Source organism: Nyctereutes procyonoides, unplaced genomic scaffold, assembly GCF_905146905.1.
Source record: "Nyctereutes procyonoides isolate TBG_1078 unplaced genomic scaffold, NYPRO_anot_genome, whole genome shotgun sequence".
In the NCBI taxonomy this organism is placed as follows: Eukaryota; Metazoa; Chordata; class Mammalia; order Carnivora; family Canidae; genus Nyctereutes; species Nyctereutes procyonoides.
The window spans coordinates 46,347,765-46,367,470 of NW_026575139.1; the positions used below are offsets into that span (position 1 = coordinate 46,347,765).

The 19,706-nt window shown below is 35.7% G+C and overlaps 1 protein-coding gene across 4 annotated transcripts in view; it reads right to left on the bottom strand.

Annotated features, from left to right (window-relative positions):
* The window catches only part of KLHDC1 (kelch domain containing 1), a 45,997-nt gene that overhangs the window by 19,253 nt on the left and 7,038 nt on the right, over positions 1 to 19,706 (bottom strand). For all 4 annotated transcript variants that reach the window (XM_055304215.1, XM_055304214.1, XM_055304216.1 and 1 more), the window contains exons 2-8: positions 12,178 to 12,248; positions 11,597 to 11,714; positions 11,056 to 11,174; positions 7,532 to 7,610; positions 5,732 to 5,815; positions 2,110 to 2,193; positions 1,414 to 1,472 (exon numbers count right to left, since the gene is read on the bottom strand). In XM_055304215.1, the coding sequence (XP_055160190.1) occupies positions 1,414 to 1,472; positions 2,110 to 2,193; positions 5,732 to 5,815; positions 7,532 to 7,610; positions 11,056 to 11,174; positions 11,597 to 11,714; positions 12,178 to 12,248 (614 nt within the window). The remainder of the gene's footprint in view (positions 1 to 1,413; positions 1,473 to 2,109; positions 2,194 to 5,731; positions 5,816 to 7,531; positions 7,611 to 11,055; positions 11,175 to 11,596; positions 11,715 to 12,177; positions 12,249 to 19,706) is intronic.

The following is a 19,706-nucleotide window of genomic DNA, read 5'->3' on the forward strand; positions in this document are numbered from 1 at the left end:
AAGTATGGTGGCCCACTGGGCAAATGAACCAGGATTTAAAGAATCCCTGCTTGTGAACATGAGGGATGACCTCTAGCTTTTGCTTTTATAATAATGTTGTAATACACGCACTCACACACACACAATTATTGTCTTTAGAGAAATTCTGGATGAAAGTAGAAATTTGATTTTACATTTTAAACATACTGTCAAACTATCTTCCAGAAAAACTGTACTAATTTATACTCCCACTAATTGTGTTGTTACAACCTAGCACACTGGTCATTTGTAATCCTCTTTATCCGATAAGTGAAAACTATTATTTTTAGCTCCATTTCTTTGATTGTCTTTAAGGTTGAACATCTTTTTAAAATAACTTTTGCCCATTTGTATTTCTTCTATGAGTTGCTCATTTATGTTCTTTGTCCACTTTTCTGTTGGATTGTCTTTTTCTTACTGATTTTCTGAGTTCCTGTGGGTTTGAGCTCTGTTAAAAATACTGCAAATATGACTTCCAGTTTGTTTTTTGTTTGAATTTTCCAGTTTGCCTTTTAACTTTGATAAAGTTTTCTATACAGAAAAACTTAATTCTTATGTGGTCTTAACAGTCTTTTCATTTATGAATTCTGGGTTTATACCATCTTTAGAAAAACTTTCTCTATGCCAAGATTTATTTATTTATTTATTTATTTATTTATTTATTTATTTATTTATTTATTTATTTACTTATTTATTTATGATAGTCACAGAGAGAGAGAGAGAGAGGCAGAGACACAGGCAGAGGGAGAAGCAGGCTCCATGCACCGGGAGCCCAATGTGGGATTCCATCCCGGGTCTCCAGGATCACGCCCTGGGCCAAAGGCAGGCGCCAAACCGCTGCGCCACCCAGGGATCCCGCTATGCCAATATTTTAAACACAATCTGCTATCTTCATTTCTGGCACTTTCACAGTTTCATTTTTAATAGTATTTTTATTTTGGAATAATATATAGCTATGATTCCATCTCATTACATGAATAGCTGAAACGATAGCTAAATGGATTTGTTCTATTGTTAAACATATATTTTGAACTACAAATAAAATCTGACTTTTACCAACTTCATTTTGTTTACTTGTGATGATCCCAATAAACTGTTCCTTTATTTCTTCTACTGACCAGTTCTCAAGAATATTTAATATAAAACCAGTACTTTTACATAGTCACTTTTCAACTGCTGGTATTCTCAAGTTTTATATGGTTTGGTTAAAGAACAAACTCTGCATTTAAATCTGTATATTCCTATATTAGATATATAATCTGAAGAAAATGATACTAGTTCAGTTTTACAGACTCAAATTTGGATTACAGTCCCAAACACATACACACACACACACACACACACACACACACACACACTCCTTTCGATTAAAATATACTTAAATCTCAAACTTACCTTCCAGACCAAGTCCAGGTATCTAAGTTCAGATAGTGCAAATCATTCATCCTAGTTTGCTAAAACAAAAGTGTGTTATTAGTCTGTGTTTTACATCTTTTATGGGCTAAAATTTCAATTTTAAAATTAGTTCAGATTAAAAATAGACCATCTCCATTTTACTTAACATCAGAAGTTTGCATGTTGGGAAACCATGTTAAGGGTTAATAAAATTAATATAGAGCTACCAAATTAATGTGTCAAAGGGAAAATAAGAAAACTAACAGGATTTGGGATGCCTGGGTAGCTCGGTGATTGAGCATCTGCCTTTGGCTCAGGACGTGATCCTGGAGTCCCAGGATCCAGTACCACACTGGGCTTCCTGCAGGGAGACTGCTTCTCCCTCTGCCTATGTCTCTGTCTCTCTCTCTCATGAATGAATAAATAAAATCTTAAAAAAAAACTAACAGGATTTAAATATTAAGAAGTTAAACTTTTCTGGTTATGCATTGAAGGATTCTCTCATTAAAATATGATTTATAAATCATCTGTGATTACTTGTTATAGTCTGTTTAGGAGATTAAAAATAAATAAAAGTTATTAAATGGCAATTTAGTATCTAGATAATTTGAATATTCAGTTGTTCCCCAAAATCAGAAAATAATTTTTGTAAGAAGAATCACATATAAAAATATCATATCCATTAAAAACACTAACCAAAACACGTCCTCCAAAGATATAGCCCTTATTCCCAAGAACTGCACACGTGTGCGCGGCGCGTGGCTGTGGTGGAACTCCACCCTGCAAGAAGACATGAGAAAACAGAGGGCAAAGCCTTGAAACATCTCTAAGGAAGTCACACTTCTATGCTGAGTATGAGAAATACCTGACTACCAAACCACCATTGCCTCTCTAACTCAATAAAAGTCCTAATGCAGAAGTTCATTCTAAATAGTAATGATTATAGCGGCACCTGGGTGATTCAGTTGGCTAACCATCTGCCTTCCACTCAGGTAATGATCTCAGGGTCCTGAGATCCAGACCCACATCAATCTCCCTGTTCAGCAGAAAGTCTGCTTCTCTGTCTCCCTCTGTTGCTCCTCCTACTTGTTCTACTCTCTAAATAAATAGAATCTTTAAAATATATATTAAAAAATAAATAGTAATGATTACAGACAAATACCATTCTTCAAGAATGAAATTTATGGGCAGTTGGTTGGGCACCTGACTCTTGATTTTGGTTCAGGTCATGGTCTCAAGATTGTAGATTAGTTCCACCATGGGTCTCAGCTCAGCGGGGAGTCTGCTTGAGCTTCTTTCTCTCCCTTCGCCTCTCCCTACCCCACTCATGCTCTCTCTCTGTCTCTCAAATAAATAAATAAATCCTTTAAAAAAATAATGAAATTTACTCATCCTGATCTTTACTTTTTAAAGTGCTTTTTTCTTAAATGCCTGACACTATTCGGCAAAATAAGATTTTATGTAAATTTCAGCTTGGAATATAAGGATTCAAAAATCAAATAAAAAAAGATTCTCTTTCTCCCTCCTTCTCTCTCCCCCCCCAACCCTTCCCCCACAGAGTTAATATGAGTAACCAGTGCACAATGTGATGATCTCAGAGACTCTAAAAAATTACATCTGCCCTCTCAAACTCTTGGTGTCTCAAATTCCACAGTAAGAACTTCACTAGTGCCTTAAGCCAAACAGTGCTTTATCACTTATTAAAACTCTTCCATTAACTGATAACACTTTCCTATACTTTACTTTGAATAAATATAGCAGTTCTTTTCTCTAGAGAAGTTTTGGGTTGGTGGGAAAAGAGAATATAATGGGTTGATGAATGAATGAGATCTGAAGAAAACATCTGCATAATTTCCATATGTTCGTGGTAGGTGCCTTTGCATATGCATTTCATTCCAAGTTCTGAAAGAACTCTTTAAACATTTTCAGTGCACTGACTACTGAATGTGGGCATAGGAAATTTAAGCTCTACATCCAATATCACAACTTTTCAGGATTACTTGAATGACTGTCCTGAAGCCAACACAGTAAGAAATAATTTAGATATTAGCAATTTAATACTTAAATAAGTGAGAGAACTTTCTGGAATGTGGTTCCCAGCCATCTGGCAAAACACAATTTTTATTATTACTCCATTCCTGATCTGAAATTTTGGAAAAATTATTCTACTAATACACATTTATTATAAAATAAATATTGACCTATCAAATGCATTTAATAGCTACCTAAAGCTTCTGAATAAGCTGAGTTCGTGAAATAAATAAATAAATAATAAAGCTGAGTTCATGTAATTCCAAACAAAAACAAAGAAATGGCATTTGTGTTAATCTATGTGTCTAACTGCCTAAATAATGCACAATGCTTATTAAGTTGCTTGAAATACTGAAAATAACTCAAGGATCTCTATTACTAATACATTGCTCTTAAGGGGTAAAAATCCCATGTATGAAAAACACTTTCAACACTTCCATTTTATAGATGACACACTAAATGTCTTTCTAAAGTACACAGCTCTTTTAGGACAGAATTAGAATGCAAATCCATTTTTTTTCAACTTTGACATCAACTGGTACACTCTACTATGCTGCCTTGTCTTTTGATGCTGATATTTGAGAATAATAAAGTACTTTAAGAATGTCTCTAAAAAATGAATAAAGTGGATTCCAGCTACAACTATGTCAGATAAACTTTTGGATAAAATATAAATAATATAAGAACTTATTTGAAGAAATCACCAGAGAAATTACAGTGAAAATATTGGTAAATGCAAACTAAAATAGGGTCAGTGTATGTGAGACTGTTGGAGGGGGCTATGGACTGAGGTAAGAAGAGAAAGGAGTTAGAGAAAGACTTGAAGTCCAAAGAACTACCTTAACTCCCTTATCCTCAGGAGCACATTTTTTTTTATTTTTTATTTTTTTATTTATTTATTTATGATAGTCAGAGAGAGAGAGAGAGAGAGAGAGAGAGAGAGAGAGAGAGAGGCAGAGACATAGGCAGAGGGAGAAGCAGGCTCCATGCACCGGGAGCCTGACGTGGGATTCGATCCCGGGTCTCCAGGATCGCGCCCTGGGCCAAAGGCAGGCACCAAGCTGCTGCGCCACCCAGGGATCCCCATTTTTTTTTTTTAATGTAGGCTCTAGTCCAATATGGAGCTTGAACTCACAGCCCCAAGAACAAGAGTCGCATGTTTCACTGACTGGGACAGCCCAACAGGTGCATATGCTACAAATATGACTTCAAGAGCTGCAGGCCCCTGTTTTTCTCTCTAAGGAAGTAGAGGGTACAGACACCTGGAAGAGATCTAGAATGAGTTTCAGTAAATCCAGTTTCAACACTATTTCTCTGCAATGCTTTGACATAAAATTATCTAAACAGAGATAAAGGTTTTTATTGCATTAATAAAAGATATAAATCTTAAAATTCAAATGTATGTATATTATTTGGGGAAATTAGTAGACTATTTTGGTTTCACCTGCTCAGTGCTCCATTCTCCACAGTGCTGGTGAGTTATCAACCGAATCCTCTGCTCCCCCAGATGAGCCTGAGATGTGAGCCTAGCCCATCATCCCCTTGGCCACAGGGATGAATGTAAAGGGTGAGAACATGGCCAAATAGGGCCAGAGTTCTTTTCTAGGACTAATTTATAGACATCGAAAGAATACAGCACCAATAGAAAAGACTTCTTGGAAAGCCTGAACCATATTCCCTCCTAAATGAGCCAACTGGTTTGGAATAGACAGAAGGAAGCTAGCATACAAAGAGAAGCAGAGAGAAGTTGACAAAGACAGATGCAAGATGTTGTGATGATGTTCAGTAACTTGCTCTAGCTCCTCAGGCCCTAGTCCTTGCAGCTTTCCACTGTGTGAGCCACTCCAAAATATACCTTCCCTCTATGTAAAAATTCATTATTGCATAAGCTAATTTGAACTTGTGTTTGCTCACCAGCACATGAAAGAGTATAATAATGTACTTTTGTCATGCTTTAACTGCATGTAGATTTCAAGAGTTTATGAAATATGGGCTTTTCAAAATTGTGGACTGGATTATAAAAAGATATTTTAAAAGTGCCATCATTAAATCAGGATGTCACACTGTGGGTAAAGAATGGTGACGGTACCATCTTCAGAAAATTTTTCTAGAAACCTTAGCTAACCTGGAGAAAAATAGGTGATTAAAAAAAAAGTATTAGTGACAGTACTTAAGGGATTATATGGTCATAAACTTGATTGCTAAAATCCAAATAACACAGCAAAAAAATATCCTTTTAAATATCAGTGAATATATAAATATAAAGGTAACTTTTTACAATACTTACTTTGATTTCTGGTTGAAACCAGTTCTGTGTCTTTGTATCAAATACATGAACATCATTATGCCATCCCCAGAATATCTGTTCTTCCTAAAACAGGAATTTTTAGAATATTTTAAGCTTTTTTTAGGTTATTGTAATAAATTTCATTGCATTTTTACCAGTAAAATAATAGATATCATTAAAAAAAATAGTGTTAAGTGTTACCATAGTCATAAAGCTAATGCATACACTAGTGACTCACAAAGTGTGGCCTCTAACCAGTAGTAGCAGCCACCACCTGGCAACGTCTCTTCTCATAGCATTGTTTGCAGTGAGTCATAACTTGTTGATAATCTTCCAATTCCCTCAAGGAATTGTCTCTTTTAAAATTGTAGAGGACAAAATGACACTTCTATTTTGCAATCTGTTTTCCTAGAGTACGTGCTCAGAATTCCTAATCTTTGCAATTAGGAACTTTAGGGGACCAAGGTTCCTTTTTCCAAAAAGTTCCAATTACTTCAACTTAACCAAGCAATTTGTTCTTAGAGGTCAAACTTGTGCTCACTCTTCTTTGTCTTCAAAGAGACAAAATTGTCAGCAAGGCAACCACTTAGCAATTATACTATATTTAGCATCTCTGGATTGTTGAAATCCTCTATTACTACTTTACTTACACCTGTGTCAGTTTTATGTTCTATGCCACTAATACATCATTCATTTTTGTCAGAACTTGTCAAACAAGTCAAACAAACTAAACAATTCACTTAGTTTAAAATATAAATTAAAAAAATCTACTTGTACACCAGAAACTTCAGGACATGATCCTTAGCCTAACTGTACTAGGGGAGAAAAAGAATGAATAAAAATATGTAGATGTAAGTAATGGGAACTTATATTTCTGAAAATTATCAGTAATACTGTAAGTAGCAAAACTTTAAAGATATTTTGTTCTAAAAACTCAGAAACCATGTAAATACACAGCGATCTTTTCAAATACTCATATATAAAAAGATACACATGAAATGTACATATATATTTACATTATAATGTGCAATAATAATATATGCTAGTAGAAGGTAAGACCAGAGAACTACTATGTATCTTGGTGCTGGGATCAATGGTTTTTAAAGTTATATTTTAAAAGATTTTGTTTTTATGTCATGTCTTATTTCATTAGTTAACAATTTATTAGCTGACCAATAAAAATAAATAGGAAGGGTAATATCATTACCAACTTACTGTCATACAGAGGTCAGCCTGAGCTATGAACAGTCCTGGTGGACATACCTAAAAGGAGGTGTGTCAGCAACAGCCATTCTGGTTGTCTATGAATGAAGTTTTTCCAAATTGTCCTAAAACCTCTACTTGTCTAACAGAAGCAGGTGTAAGTGATTAATAAGGTAAGCAATTACTCTGCCAGTAGCCACGAAGGTTAATACTACTAGGTAAGAGAAACTCCTCCAACTGAATCTAAATCCAAAAATGAGAAAATACATTTTTTTTCATAGTGTCAATTATGGCAGGTTAAACTGAGAAAGATTGGGCTCATTATTTCTAAAGACTTTCAGTTGATACTAAATTAGAGGAAAATGGGGATGCCTGGGTGGCTCTGTGGTTGAGCATCTGCCTTTATTTAGCTCTGGGCGTGACCCCGGGATCCCGGATCGAGTCCCACATCGGGCTCCCTGCAAGGAGCCTGCTTCTCCCTCTGCCTGTCTCTGCCTCTCTCTCTGTGTCTCTCATGCATAAATAAATAAAATCTTTAAAAATAAAAAATTAAATAAATAAATTAGAGGAAAATGTAAACAGTGATTACTCTCTTACCCAAGATGCATCATGAACATCAAAACAGTCTTGGAGTTCATTGTGTCTCCTACACCCATAGCCACCAAAATATATTAATCTGAAAAACAAGAACAAAAGAACACACTTTAGAAGTTCTATTTCCAGTCTGTTCATTGAAAGTTGAAAGAGGTCATCTCTCTCGCCCTAATAACCTAAACAAGGCAAATAAACTAAAAACAACATAGTTTAAAAAAAAATCAAAGAGAGAAAGGAACAAAGAAATCTAAATGAACTAATTCCAGAAAGTGATGAACTTTCAATAGAAGGGAAGAGACTAGGCATGGTTGCTTTCATTCCTGGTATTACAACAAGAGGAGGAGGAATCCAGGACAGATAGGGTTCATTAAAGAAATCACCCAAAATTTTAACAGCCACTTGTAGGCTGGCATAGCAAATTAGAATCTTAAGAAAATCAGCCACAGTGGGAGTTTGAATCCACTCAACAAGTCTTTCATGTGGTCTTTAGAGGGCTCAGGGTCAGTCTCCAACAGGTGGAAGCAGAAGAGAACTAAGCAAACATCCTTGAAGCAATATGAGCTTTTAACTACAAAAGTTTGAAACCAGGATAGGAGATCTGAAGATGGGTTGCCTTCAAAAGCCCAAGAGAGGGGGTACAAGGCTGAAAAAGATCTCCCAAGGTAGAGAAAGCAAAAGGTGGGACTGGAGAACAAGAAGAATTCCCTAGTGACCCAAAGACCTACCAATTAGGCTATAAACATTTTTCTAATTATTTAATCAGCATCTACAATAACTATGATAAACTGCTAACAGACCTAGTTTGTAAAAGGTGGATAACATGCAGGAAGAACAGAGCAATTTCAGCAGAGATATGGAACCATGAAAAGGAACTGCTAAATGGAAATGCTAAAAATGGAAAAAAATGTCAGAAATAAAAAACTGATTAAATAGGCTTCACTGTAGACTGGGCATAGCAATGGGAAGACCAGGGAACTTGAAGACAGGTCAGGAGGTTAATAAAAAGTATCCAAATTAAAACAAAGAGAAGAAAAGAGATGGGGAAAACTCAGGTAGCCCAAGCTCTGTGGAGCAATATCAAATGGTCTAATGTATATATAACAGGAATCACAGGAGAAGAGACAAACATGTAAAGGAAATATCTGATAATTACTAAGAGCTTCCCAAAACTGATGAAAGATATAAACCCACCAACCTAAGAAGCTCAGCACACTCCAAGAGGTTAAATACAAAGAAGACTACAAGTAAGAACATTTTAATCAAATCAATGAGGAGCAAAAATTTTAAAAGTTTTTAAAAGCCAGGGGAAAAAGACATATACAGAGGAACAAAAACATGAATGAGAGTGAATTTCTCACCAGCAAAATGGAGGCCAAAAGCAAGGTAGTAAAATCTTTAAAGTGCTGAAAGACAAAAAAGAAAAACAAACAAAAAACAAACAAAAAAACTGTCAGCCAACAGATGGAGAAAAAATTACAAGAGATAATAAAAATTACCTTGAAATGAATAAAAATGAAAATACAATAAAACAAAACTTATGATATGCAGTGAAGGAGGTGCTCAGAGTGAATTTTATAGCTATAAATGCCTACAATTTTTTAAAACATCTCAAATCAGTAACATAACTGTACACATTAAGAAATAATCAGAAAGAAAAAAAAAAGAAATAATCAGAAAGAGAAGAATAAACTAAACCCAGAAGGAAGGAAATAATGAAAAATAAAGGGGAAATAAGCAAAACAATGAACAGAAAAATAAAGACAACAACAAACCAAAAGTTGGTTCTTTGAAAAGATCAACGAAATTGACAAATCTTAGGCTAGGTTGCAAAGAAAAAGGAAGAGAAGACTCAAAGCACCAACACTGGAAATGACAGAGGCGACACTACTATCAACAGTATAGAAATTAAAAGGATTATAAGAGAATACTATAAAAACTATGCCAACAGATTGGGTGTTAGAAATAAAATAGAAAATAGAAAAATTTCTGGAAAGACATTATCAACAATGGCTTATGAAAAAAAATGGTGGGACGCCTGTATGGCTCAGCGGTTGAGTGTCTGCCTTTGACTCAGGGCATGATCCCAGAGTCCCAGGATCGAGACCCACATCAAATTTCCTGCATGGAGCCTGCTTCTCCCTCTGCTTGTGTCTCTGCCTCTCTCTCCCTGTTTCTCATGAATACATAAATAAATTTTTAAAAAAAAAATGGCTTATGAAGAAATAGAAAAACTGAATAAACCTATATAATTCAGTCAATAATCAAAAAACTTCCTGACAAAACAAACAAACAAACAAACAAAAAAAAACTTCCTGACAAAGACAAGTCCAGGACCAGATGGCTTCAGTGGTAAATTATACCAAACACCTACAGAATAATTAATGCCAACCTTCTTGAAGTTGCCCCCCCCCCCAGTGAAAAGAATACTTCTAACTCATTCAATTAGGCCAGCCAACTCAAAACGTTAGAACAAAAAACTCTACATATGTCTGATAAGAGATTAAGATCCAGAATAAGTAAAGAACTCCTATAGCTCAACAACAAAAAGACAACTCAATTTTTAAAAATGGGCAAAGGACTTGAACAGACATTTCTCCAAAGAAGATTTACAAATAGCCAATAAGTATATGAAAAAATGATCAACATCATTAGTGCCTGGGGAAATACAAATCAAAACCATAATGAACACCATTTCATACCCACTAGGATAGCTATTATTTTTTAAAAAGAAAAAGAAGAAAGAAATTAAGAAACAGAAAAGAGAACGTATTGGTAAGGATGTGGAAAAATTAGAACCTGTGTACATTACCAGTGGAAATATGAAATGTCCCAGTGGAATCACCTGAGGAGTTTCAAAACATCATAACCTCAGAGATTATCATTTAATTAGTGTAAGGTATTACGTGGGCTTTGGAATTTTTAAAAAATCCACAGGTGATTCCTATAGGGGAATTCCAAGTTTGGGAACCACTACTGTAAGAATACAAAAGACAGTAGTAGAAGTAGCTATTTGTGCATGGTGGGAGGGAACAGAGTGGATGGGGACAGGAGTGGGAGCAGACCTTTCACTATCGATTTTTTTTTTAAGATTTTATTTATTAATGAGAGAGACAGAGAGCACGCAGCAGAGAGAGAAGCAGGCTCCATGCAGTGAGCCTGACGTGGGACTCGATCCCAGGCCTCTGGGATCAGGCCCCAGGCTGAAGGTGGCGCTAAACCGCTGAGCCACCCGGGCTGCTCCACTATCAACTTTTTAATATGGTTTTGAATTTTGAACCATGTGAATGTGTTAACTATTCAGAAAGTTTAATTAAATAATAAATTTATTTTGAAAAACAAATAGTTGCTTCCACAATGTTTATTCTTATGACATGGCTCTTATCCAGGATGCAGAACTGCCATTACTGACAGAGTCAAAAGTTTGTAATTATACCTTGAAAAATCCAGACTTTCAAGTTTTTTCCATTTAGGCCACAAGCTATGACCCTTACTTAAGTGTAGTTAATGAGATGACTTTGCTACATTACCTGTCTTTATATACCCAGCAAGAAAGTTTATCACGTGGTGTGGGTGGTTGTCCTTCAAAACTGGTGATTTTTTCCCAAACATAGGTTCCATCTCTTGTCCGCAAATTAACAAAATAAAGCTTTTAAAAGAGGAGAACACCATTAGCAGATAGGCCATTTAAAAATTAAGTCTGTGTCTGAGGGATATATGGTCCAAGAACTAATAATACTACTTTTTTCTCTTTAAAAGGTAAAATTTTTCATTGTAAAGTTAATAAAAATGAGACTGTGTTTTAGAAGAAAAATGACATATAAGACATACTGAAATGGATCTTGTCCCATCATGCTCTGCCCTACAGACACCAACTAAGCATGGAGCTAATTCAGAAGCAGAAAGATGTGGAAGAAGAGAAGAACACAATGGCTGCATTGTCACTCTATTTTTAAAAACCTTGTAAGCTCAAGATTTTCTACTTATATCTTCTTTTTTAAATATTTGTAAACTTGTGAGATGCACTAAATAATACATTTTCTGCATTCCTGAATTGAAAGAAAGTATTACTCGATTGCTGTATCCTTTGTCATCATATCCTCCAAAAACGTACAGCTTTCCATTAATGCAAGCACCACAACTTCCTGACATGGAGGTAGGGAGTTCTCCTTCCATGAGGTGCATGGTCCTGCAGCAAGAATAACATGGAATTCCGTGACTTTTCAGAAAGGCAAATTAAAATTCCCTTTGAACTCCATGAGTGCTCTTTCAATGAAAATTGTCACTGATAATTACAATTGAAATGCAATGGTAGCCAACACTGTAAAAACTCTAAGATCCATGGTAAGATTTTTAACCTATTGGGGGAAAAATTGCAAAATCTTCATGTATCACTAGAATTGAGAATTAATTGGTAGAACAAAGCAAAGTCTTCTGGGACAGCCTTAGCTCGAGAGGAATGCCAAATGACAAAGAACAGAGGAAGGAAGTAGGGGAAAGAAAGAGCCAGAGAGAATAAAGCATTCAAAGAAAAGGAAAGGAAGACAATAAATGTTGCAGTATGTTCTAAGTTTGGTCTTAAATTCCCTGTAGTCTACGAAAATATTTAAAACATATTAAGATTGGACATTCTGCAATTTAAAATTACTTACCACAACCCACTATCAATATCATAGGTCCAAATTTCATCATTAGGCAAATATACTTCATTGTCTTCAATAGACTAAAAACAGAATACATAAAGTTATGTTTATCAATTACGCAGTAACAATTAAATAGTTCCTCAGGATGGGAAAACTGCGATTAAGATGCTGCAAAATATAAAATCAGAAACAGGCTCCAAGATGGGTTTTTAAATTTAAATTACGATAGATTTAAAAAGAAGGGAAAAAAGACATTTTCTAAGAGAAAGTGGGCAAATAAGAAAAGTTTAGAATACAAAATAGCAAATATATGAGTCTCAAGAAAAAGACTCAGGGCAATTGAACCTTAAAAAAGGGATCCTGAATAAGGTAAAATAGCAAAAATAATAACATTCAGAGTAGAATACTGAAGACTACAAAGTCAAGAGAAAATGAATATAAAAAAAGGGCAATATGTTTCGGGTGAAAGGAAGCACTTAAGGAAGAAATGTTTACAAGGTATATTAAGAGCACTGTATCAGATATCTTGATTTACTGAACATATTTTTTGAGTGCCTACTATGTGCAAGGCATAGTGTTAGGTGTTCATTAAACATAGACTCTAAGGATCAAGATAAATTTAGTCAAAATGACAACTCAGAATCTGAATAATCTCTAAAGAAGCTGATAACATAAAAAGAATAGCACATTCTGACATTTATAATGAAAAGAGAAATAAGAAAAAAGAATCATTTCTTTTAAGTCTAAAACTTTAGGTATTAAAACAAATCCTTACACAAATTCATCATAATTTATTAGAGTCTGTAAAATAATTCAAAAACAGTTTTAAAAGAAAGCAGTTTAAGAATTTCTAAGACTGTAGGATGCATACATTATTAACACGCTAGAGTTGGTTAATTTTTTCTTTGGTTTGTTAAATTTAAAAAAATAGTATCTTGACTACCAAGTATCTGACCCCTACCATCTGTCTCTCTTCCTCTCTCTCACACCCATACCCACACACCCAGAGCAAAAAATCATTCCATTAATTCCAAGGAAACTTTCACTCATGTCCGACTGTGGAAGTCATATTAGATGGATAAGTAACATATAATTGTAATGAGTGTGATAACTGTATGATTCTAAGGTTTAATGGCATCAGACTCCAGCAGCCTCATGTACACACCTTTGTAACAGAAATATTATGAAAATAGATTGTCACTATTCTCCTTAAGTCCTTCAAATGCTTCCCCACTGCTCCCAGAATAGTCTCAAATTCTTATGATTCTGTACTACATGGCACCTGCTATCCTTCCAAAGCTCATCTTCCCTTTCATTCACTATGCTCTAGTCTTCTTTCAGTTCCTAATTGTCTGCAAATTCCTTGTTCCAACAGGGACTTCATCTGCCTCTTCTCTCTTCTTGGCATGCTCTCCCAAAATTTGCCTAACTACTCATTCTTTGGAAAGCAGCTTAAATGTTGCTTCTCTAATCTCCCAGAATAAGGATAAAGGATTAAAGTCCCTATTAAATGTTTTCCCACAGTAATGTGCTTCCCCTTCCAAGTCCTTTGTCTGTATCACATCCACCCACTACCACTAACCCATTGGCTTCATGAGTGCATGGGTCATGCTTCTCTTGTTATAATTCTGTTCCCAGAACCCAGCACAGTGCCCCACACATAAAAGCCAAATGTAATGCTTGTTGATTGATTGAGTGAATGGATAAGTTGAATAATACTTGTTAAACTGACTGCAGGCTCACCTCAGCCTGATTTTTAAAAAGAAATCCTTGGGGATCCCTGGGTGGCGCAGAGGTTTGGCGCCTGCCTTTGGCCCAGGGTGCGATCCTGGAGACCCGGGATCGAATCCCACATCGGGCTCCCGGTGCATGGAGCCTGCTTCTCCCTCTGCCTGTGTCTCTGCCTCTCTCTCTCTCTCTGTGTGACTATCATAAATAAATAAATAATTAATTAAAAAAAAATAAAAAAAATAAAAAGAAATCCTTTTCACTAATCTTTAAATAGGGTGGTACAAAAACACAAACGAATCAAAGAATTGAAAAATTTGGACTTAGTTCCTACTTGTTTTCTGAGAGATTTCATTCCTAAATCATCCCCTCTTTCCTCCAAGTTTTCCTTCTCTACTAGATCATTCCTGTAGATATACAAACGTGCCTTAATATCACTCACCTTTAAAACAAACAAACCCTCCCTTAATCCTTCTATATCTCAGTTCCCTTCACACAAAACTCCATACTAACTAATGAATGTCCCCACTGGTTCCACTTCTCATTCTCATATACAAACGTGCCTTAATATCACTCACCTTTAAAACAAACAAACCCTCCCTTAATCCTTCTATATCTCAGTTCCCTTCACACAAAACTCCATACTAACTAATGAATGTCCCCACTGGTTCCACTTCTCATTCTCTCATCAAGCCAGATTAATCTGGCTTTTGAGCCCATCATTCCACTAAAATTGCTCTGTTGAGATGACTCTTAAAGAGAGAATTAGTTAACTGATTTATCTGAAAATATGGCCCAGAAAAAAAAATGGCCCAGAAAGATGGAATATATAAACAAGAAGTTAAGATACATGGAGAAAGAGAAGAACTTAGTCTAATTACAGTTTCATGAGAATGTAATAGAATGAGGAAAAGGCAATATTTGAAGAGACAAAGGGTGGGAATTTTGCAAAATTGTTGAACATTATCAAGCCTTGAGATCTAGGAAGTCCTAACAAGTTCCAAGCAGGATAAATTAATAGAAATCCATAGCAAGCCACATCAGTAAAACAACAGACCATCAAAGAAAAATATGTACTCTTAAAAATTGCAAAATTAATAAACAAATCACCTTCAAACAAATGGCAACTAATGACTGAATTCCTATTAGCAACAATCAAAACTAAGTATTAGCCAATGTGTTTAATGAAAGTAACTGTCAACCTATATAATCCTATAGTCAGTTAAAAAAAAAAAAAGTATTTTAAGAACCAAAGTAAGGGAACCCTGGGTGGTGTAGCGGTTTAGCGCCTGCCTTTGGCCTAGGGCACGATCCTGGAGACCCGGGATCGAGTCCCACGTCGGGCTCCCGGTGCATGGAACCTGCTTCTCCCTCTGCCTGTGTGTCTCTGCCTCTCTCTCTCTCTGTGACTATCATAAATAAATAAAAATTTTTTAAAAAAGAACCAAAGTAAAATAAAGAATTTTCAGACAAAAAGTTGCAACAGTTGGTAATCAACCTTCATTTATAGAAATCATAATAGCTGTGCCATTTCAGACAAAAGGAAAATGACCTGATTAAAGATCTGAAATGTGTTAAGAAACAGCACGCAAAATATTAGTAAATGTGTGGGTAAATTTAAACACATAAAAAGGGCTAACCTTTTTCTTTGATGCCTAATTTAAAGGGAGAGAAACAGAATAGAATCACCTAGGGAAAGGGGTGATTGAATTTTAAACTTGCTAAAGTACTTGAACTCTCTGGGAAGAAGGAAAACTATTAAAACTCTGAACTTTGTGAAGTATTTGGGTTTCTTAAAAAAAATTTTAAAGATTTTATTTATTTATTCATGAGAAACACAGAGGCAGGGACATAGGCAGAGGGAGGAGGGGGCTCCCGGGGGGAAGACTGATGCATGATTCTATCCCAGGACCCCAGGATCAACACCTGAGCCAAAGGCGACGCTCAACCACTGAGCCACCCAAGCATCCCCAAAGTATTCATTCTAAAATAGAATAGCTACTACGTGGTTAGAAATAAATCATATAATCAATAATTAAGAAATCTGTGAAATGAGAAAGTTAAGGAAGAGGAAGAGAAACAGAGAGAGGCAAATATAAAACACAACCTGGGGTGCCTGGTGGCTCGTTAAGCGACTGACTCTTGATTTCGGCTCAGGTCAGGATCTCAGGGTGGTGAGATAGAGCCTTAAATCAGGCTCTGTATTGGGCATGCGGCCTGCTTAAGATGATCTCTCTATCTCTGCTCCACCCTCCAGCTCATGCTCTCCTTCTCTCTCTCTAAAAACTCCACATCTGATGAAAATAGTATATCAGAATCAAATTAAGTATAAATAGGTTAAACCCTTCAAATAAAATATACAGAGTGGAATCCCTGGGTGGCGCAGCGGTTTGGCGCCAGCCTTTGGCCCAGGGCGCGATCCTGGAGACCCAGGATCGAATCCCACGTCGGGCTCCCGGTGCATGGGGCCTGCTTCTCCCTCTGCCTGTGTCTCTGCCTCTCTCTCTCACTGTGTGCCTATCATAAATAAATAAATAAATAAATAAATAAATAAATAAATAAATAAATAAGGAGTGTCAGACTAGATAGAAACAAGATCTAGCTATTTTCAGGTTATAATACATGCATCCAAAATATAAAGATATACAAAGTTTCCATCAGGAGATAGAAAAAGGTACACAATGCAAATATTAACTAAAAGAACACTGGTATAGAAATATTGAGAAAATAGATTTTAAGGCAAGTAATATACTATGGATGAAAAGGATCATTACAAAATAATAAAATATTCAATTACCCAGAAAGATATCATAATTCTAAATTCACATACACATAAAAAGGTAGCCTAAAATATATTAAAGTAAAAGCTGACAGGACCACAGGGAGAAACTAACAAATCTAAAGTCAGAGTAGTAGTAGTTTTTAATGCCTGTTACAGTAATTGATAGAACAGAAAATTAAAAAATAAAAAAGAATATAGGAGAACTGAACAACACAATCAGCAAGATTGATTGATAAAATAGACATATATATTCACCTGATAATTTGTATATATACTCTCTATAAGAACTAAGGTATAGGGGTACCTGGGTGGCTCAGTTGCTTAAGCATCTGCCTTCTGCTCAGGTCATAATCCCAGGATCCTGGGATAGAGCCCCATATGAGGCCTCCTGCTAAGCCTGCTTCCCCTTCTCCCTCTCCTTCTCCCTCTGCCCAGCCCTGCTTATGCTCGTGTGCTCTGTTTCGCTGTCAAATAAATTAATAAAATCTTTTTTTTTAAAAGTACTAAGGTATATTTTATGAAAATGATCACATGCTAGTCCGAAAAGCAAACCTCAACATATTCCAAAGGACTGGCAACAGATAGACATAAGCCACATTCAGAATACCACACAATTAAGTTAGAAATTAGTAACAGAAACCTAACTATAAAAATAACATAGAAATTTATTTTTTTTAAGATTTTATTTATTTATTCAAGAGAGAGACACACACACACACAGAGGAGAGAGAGGCAGAGACACAGGCAGAGGGAGAAGCAGGCTCCACACAGGGAGCTCGACGTGGGACTCGATCCCGGGACTCTAGGATCATGCCCCAGGCCAAAGGCAGGCACTAAACCACTGAGCCACCCAGGGATCCCCATAACATAGAAATTTAAAATATTTTCCCAAACAACATATGGGTCAAGTAAGAAATAATCGTGGAAAGTATAAAATATTGGGACTGTAAAATAACAAAATACTGCTTATTAAAACAAAGAAGACAACTAAAGAGGTATTTAGAAGAAAAAGGACAGCCTTACACACAAGTATTTAAAGTCTCAAAAAGAAGGAGTTAAGCATCCAACTTCAGAAATTCAAGAACTAACAACATAATAAACCTACAGAAAGTAGAAGAAAATAAAAAGCAGACATTAATGAAATTTTAAAAAATCAACAGAGAGAATCAAGTAAACCAAAAGTTTGTGTTTCAGAAGGCTGATAAGCCTCTGGCAAAATTATTCAAAAAAGGAAAGAATGGAAGATACCATTAAATCATTTTAGGAATGGAAAAAGGGACATTCCTAAAGTTACTAGAGAGATTAAATAGAGTATATTATGGACAACTTAGATTTATGCCAAGAAATTTTAAAACCTACACGAGGGGATTCCTGGGTGGCTCAGCGGTTTAGCTCCTGCCTTTGGCCCAGGGCATGATTCTGGAGTCCCGGAATCGAATCCCACGTCGGGCTCCCTGTGTAGAGCCTGCTTCTCCCTCTCATGAATGAATAAATAAAACCTAAAATAATAATAATAATAATAATAAAATAAAACCTACATGAAATGGATAGACTCCTGAGGTTGGTGGTGGGGGTGAGGGAATCTTACCAAACTTGACTCAAGAAAAAAAAATGGAAAATCTGAACAATCTATGGCTTTAAATAGATTGAACCAGAAATTTTTTTTTAAAGATTTTATCTATTTATTCATGAGAGACACGGGGAGAGAGAGTGGCAAAGACAGGCAGAGGGAGAAGCAGGCTCCATGCAGGGAGCCTGACTAGGTGGGGCTGGATCTCTAGTCTTCCGGATCACGACCCGAGCTGAAGGGGCGCTAAACCACTGAGCCACCCGGGCTGCACTGAACCACTTATTACTTACTTACTTATTTATAGATCTTATTTATTTATTCATGAGAGACACAGAAAGAGAGAGGCAGAGACATAGGCAGAGGGAGAAGCAGACTCCACGCAAAGAGCCTTAAGTGGGACTTGATCCTGGGACACCAGGATCACGATCTGGGCCGAAGGCAGGCGCTAAACCGCTGAGCCACCCAGGGATCCTCTGAGCCACATATTTAAAACCTCCCCTACAAAGTAAGGACCAGATGGTTTTACAGATGAGGTCTTCCAAACATTCTAAGAATAATTAATTCAATCTCACAAAAACCATCTCAGAAAATAAAAGAACAATACTCAATCTACTTACAAACGCAGATGTAAAAATTCTCCCTCCCAATAAATAATTAGTAAACAGGATCTAGTAATGTATGAGAAAAATAATATACTAACTTACATTGAATCCAGAAAATGCAATATCAATTTAGCATAATACTATCACTATAAATTATCCTTTTAAGAGACTAAAGGAGAAAATATGATTATCTCAGTATAATGCAGAAAAATCACTCCCCAAAATTCCACACCCAATCATTGGAAATTAGATGGAAGAAAACTTCCTCAATTTTAAAAAGGTTATCTACAAACAAAACACAGACATCAAACTTAATGATTAATAGTTGAAAACTATCCTTTGAGATTAGGAACAAGAAAAAAAACAGCTTCTATTTAACATTGTACTTTGGGTCCACCAGAGAAAATAAAAGGAATAAGATTTGAATGGAAGAAACAAAACTGTTATCACTTGCAGATTATATGACTATCTACATAGAAAATAAAAAGAAAAGTAACAGATGAATTATGAGAATTAATGTAAATTAAGAAAGCTTGCCAGACTCAAAAGTATTCATAGTCAATTATATTTCAAAACACCAGCAACAATCAGGAAATTTAGTTTTTAAAAAATTAACAATAGAAATAAAAAATACAAAGAAGCTAAGAAATACAAAAGATGTACAAGATCCCTATGAAAACACTGTAAAACTTTATCAAGACAAAAAATTCTGAATAGAAAGATATACTATATAATTGGAGAAGACTCAATTTTATAACATGTCTGTCACCCTCAAATGATATAATGATTGAATACAGTAACATAAATTCCCAACAGAGTACTTTATTTGATAATCTCACTTTAAAGTTTATACAAA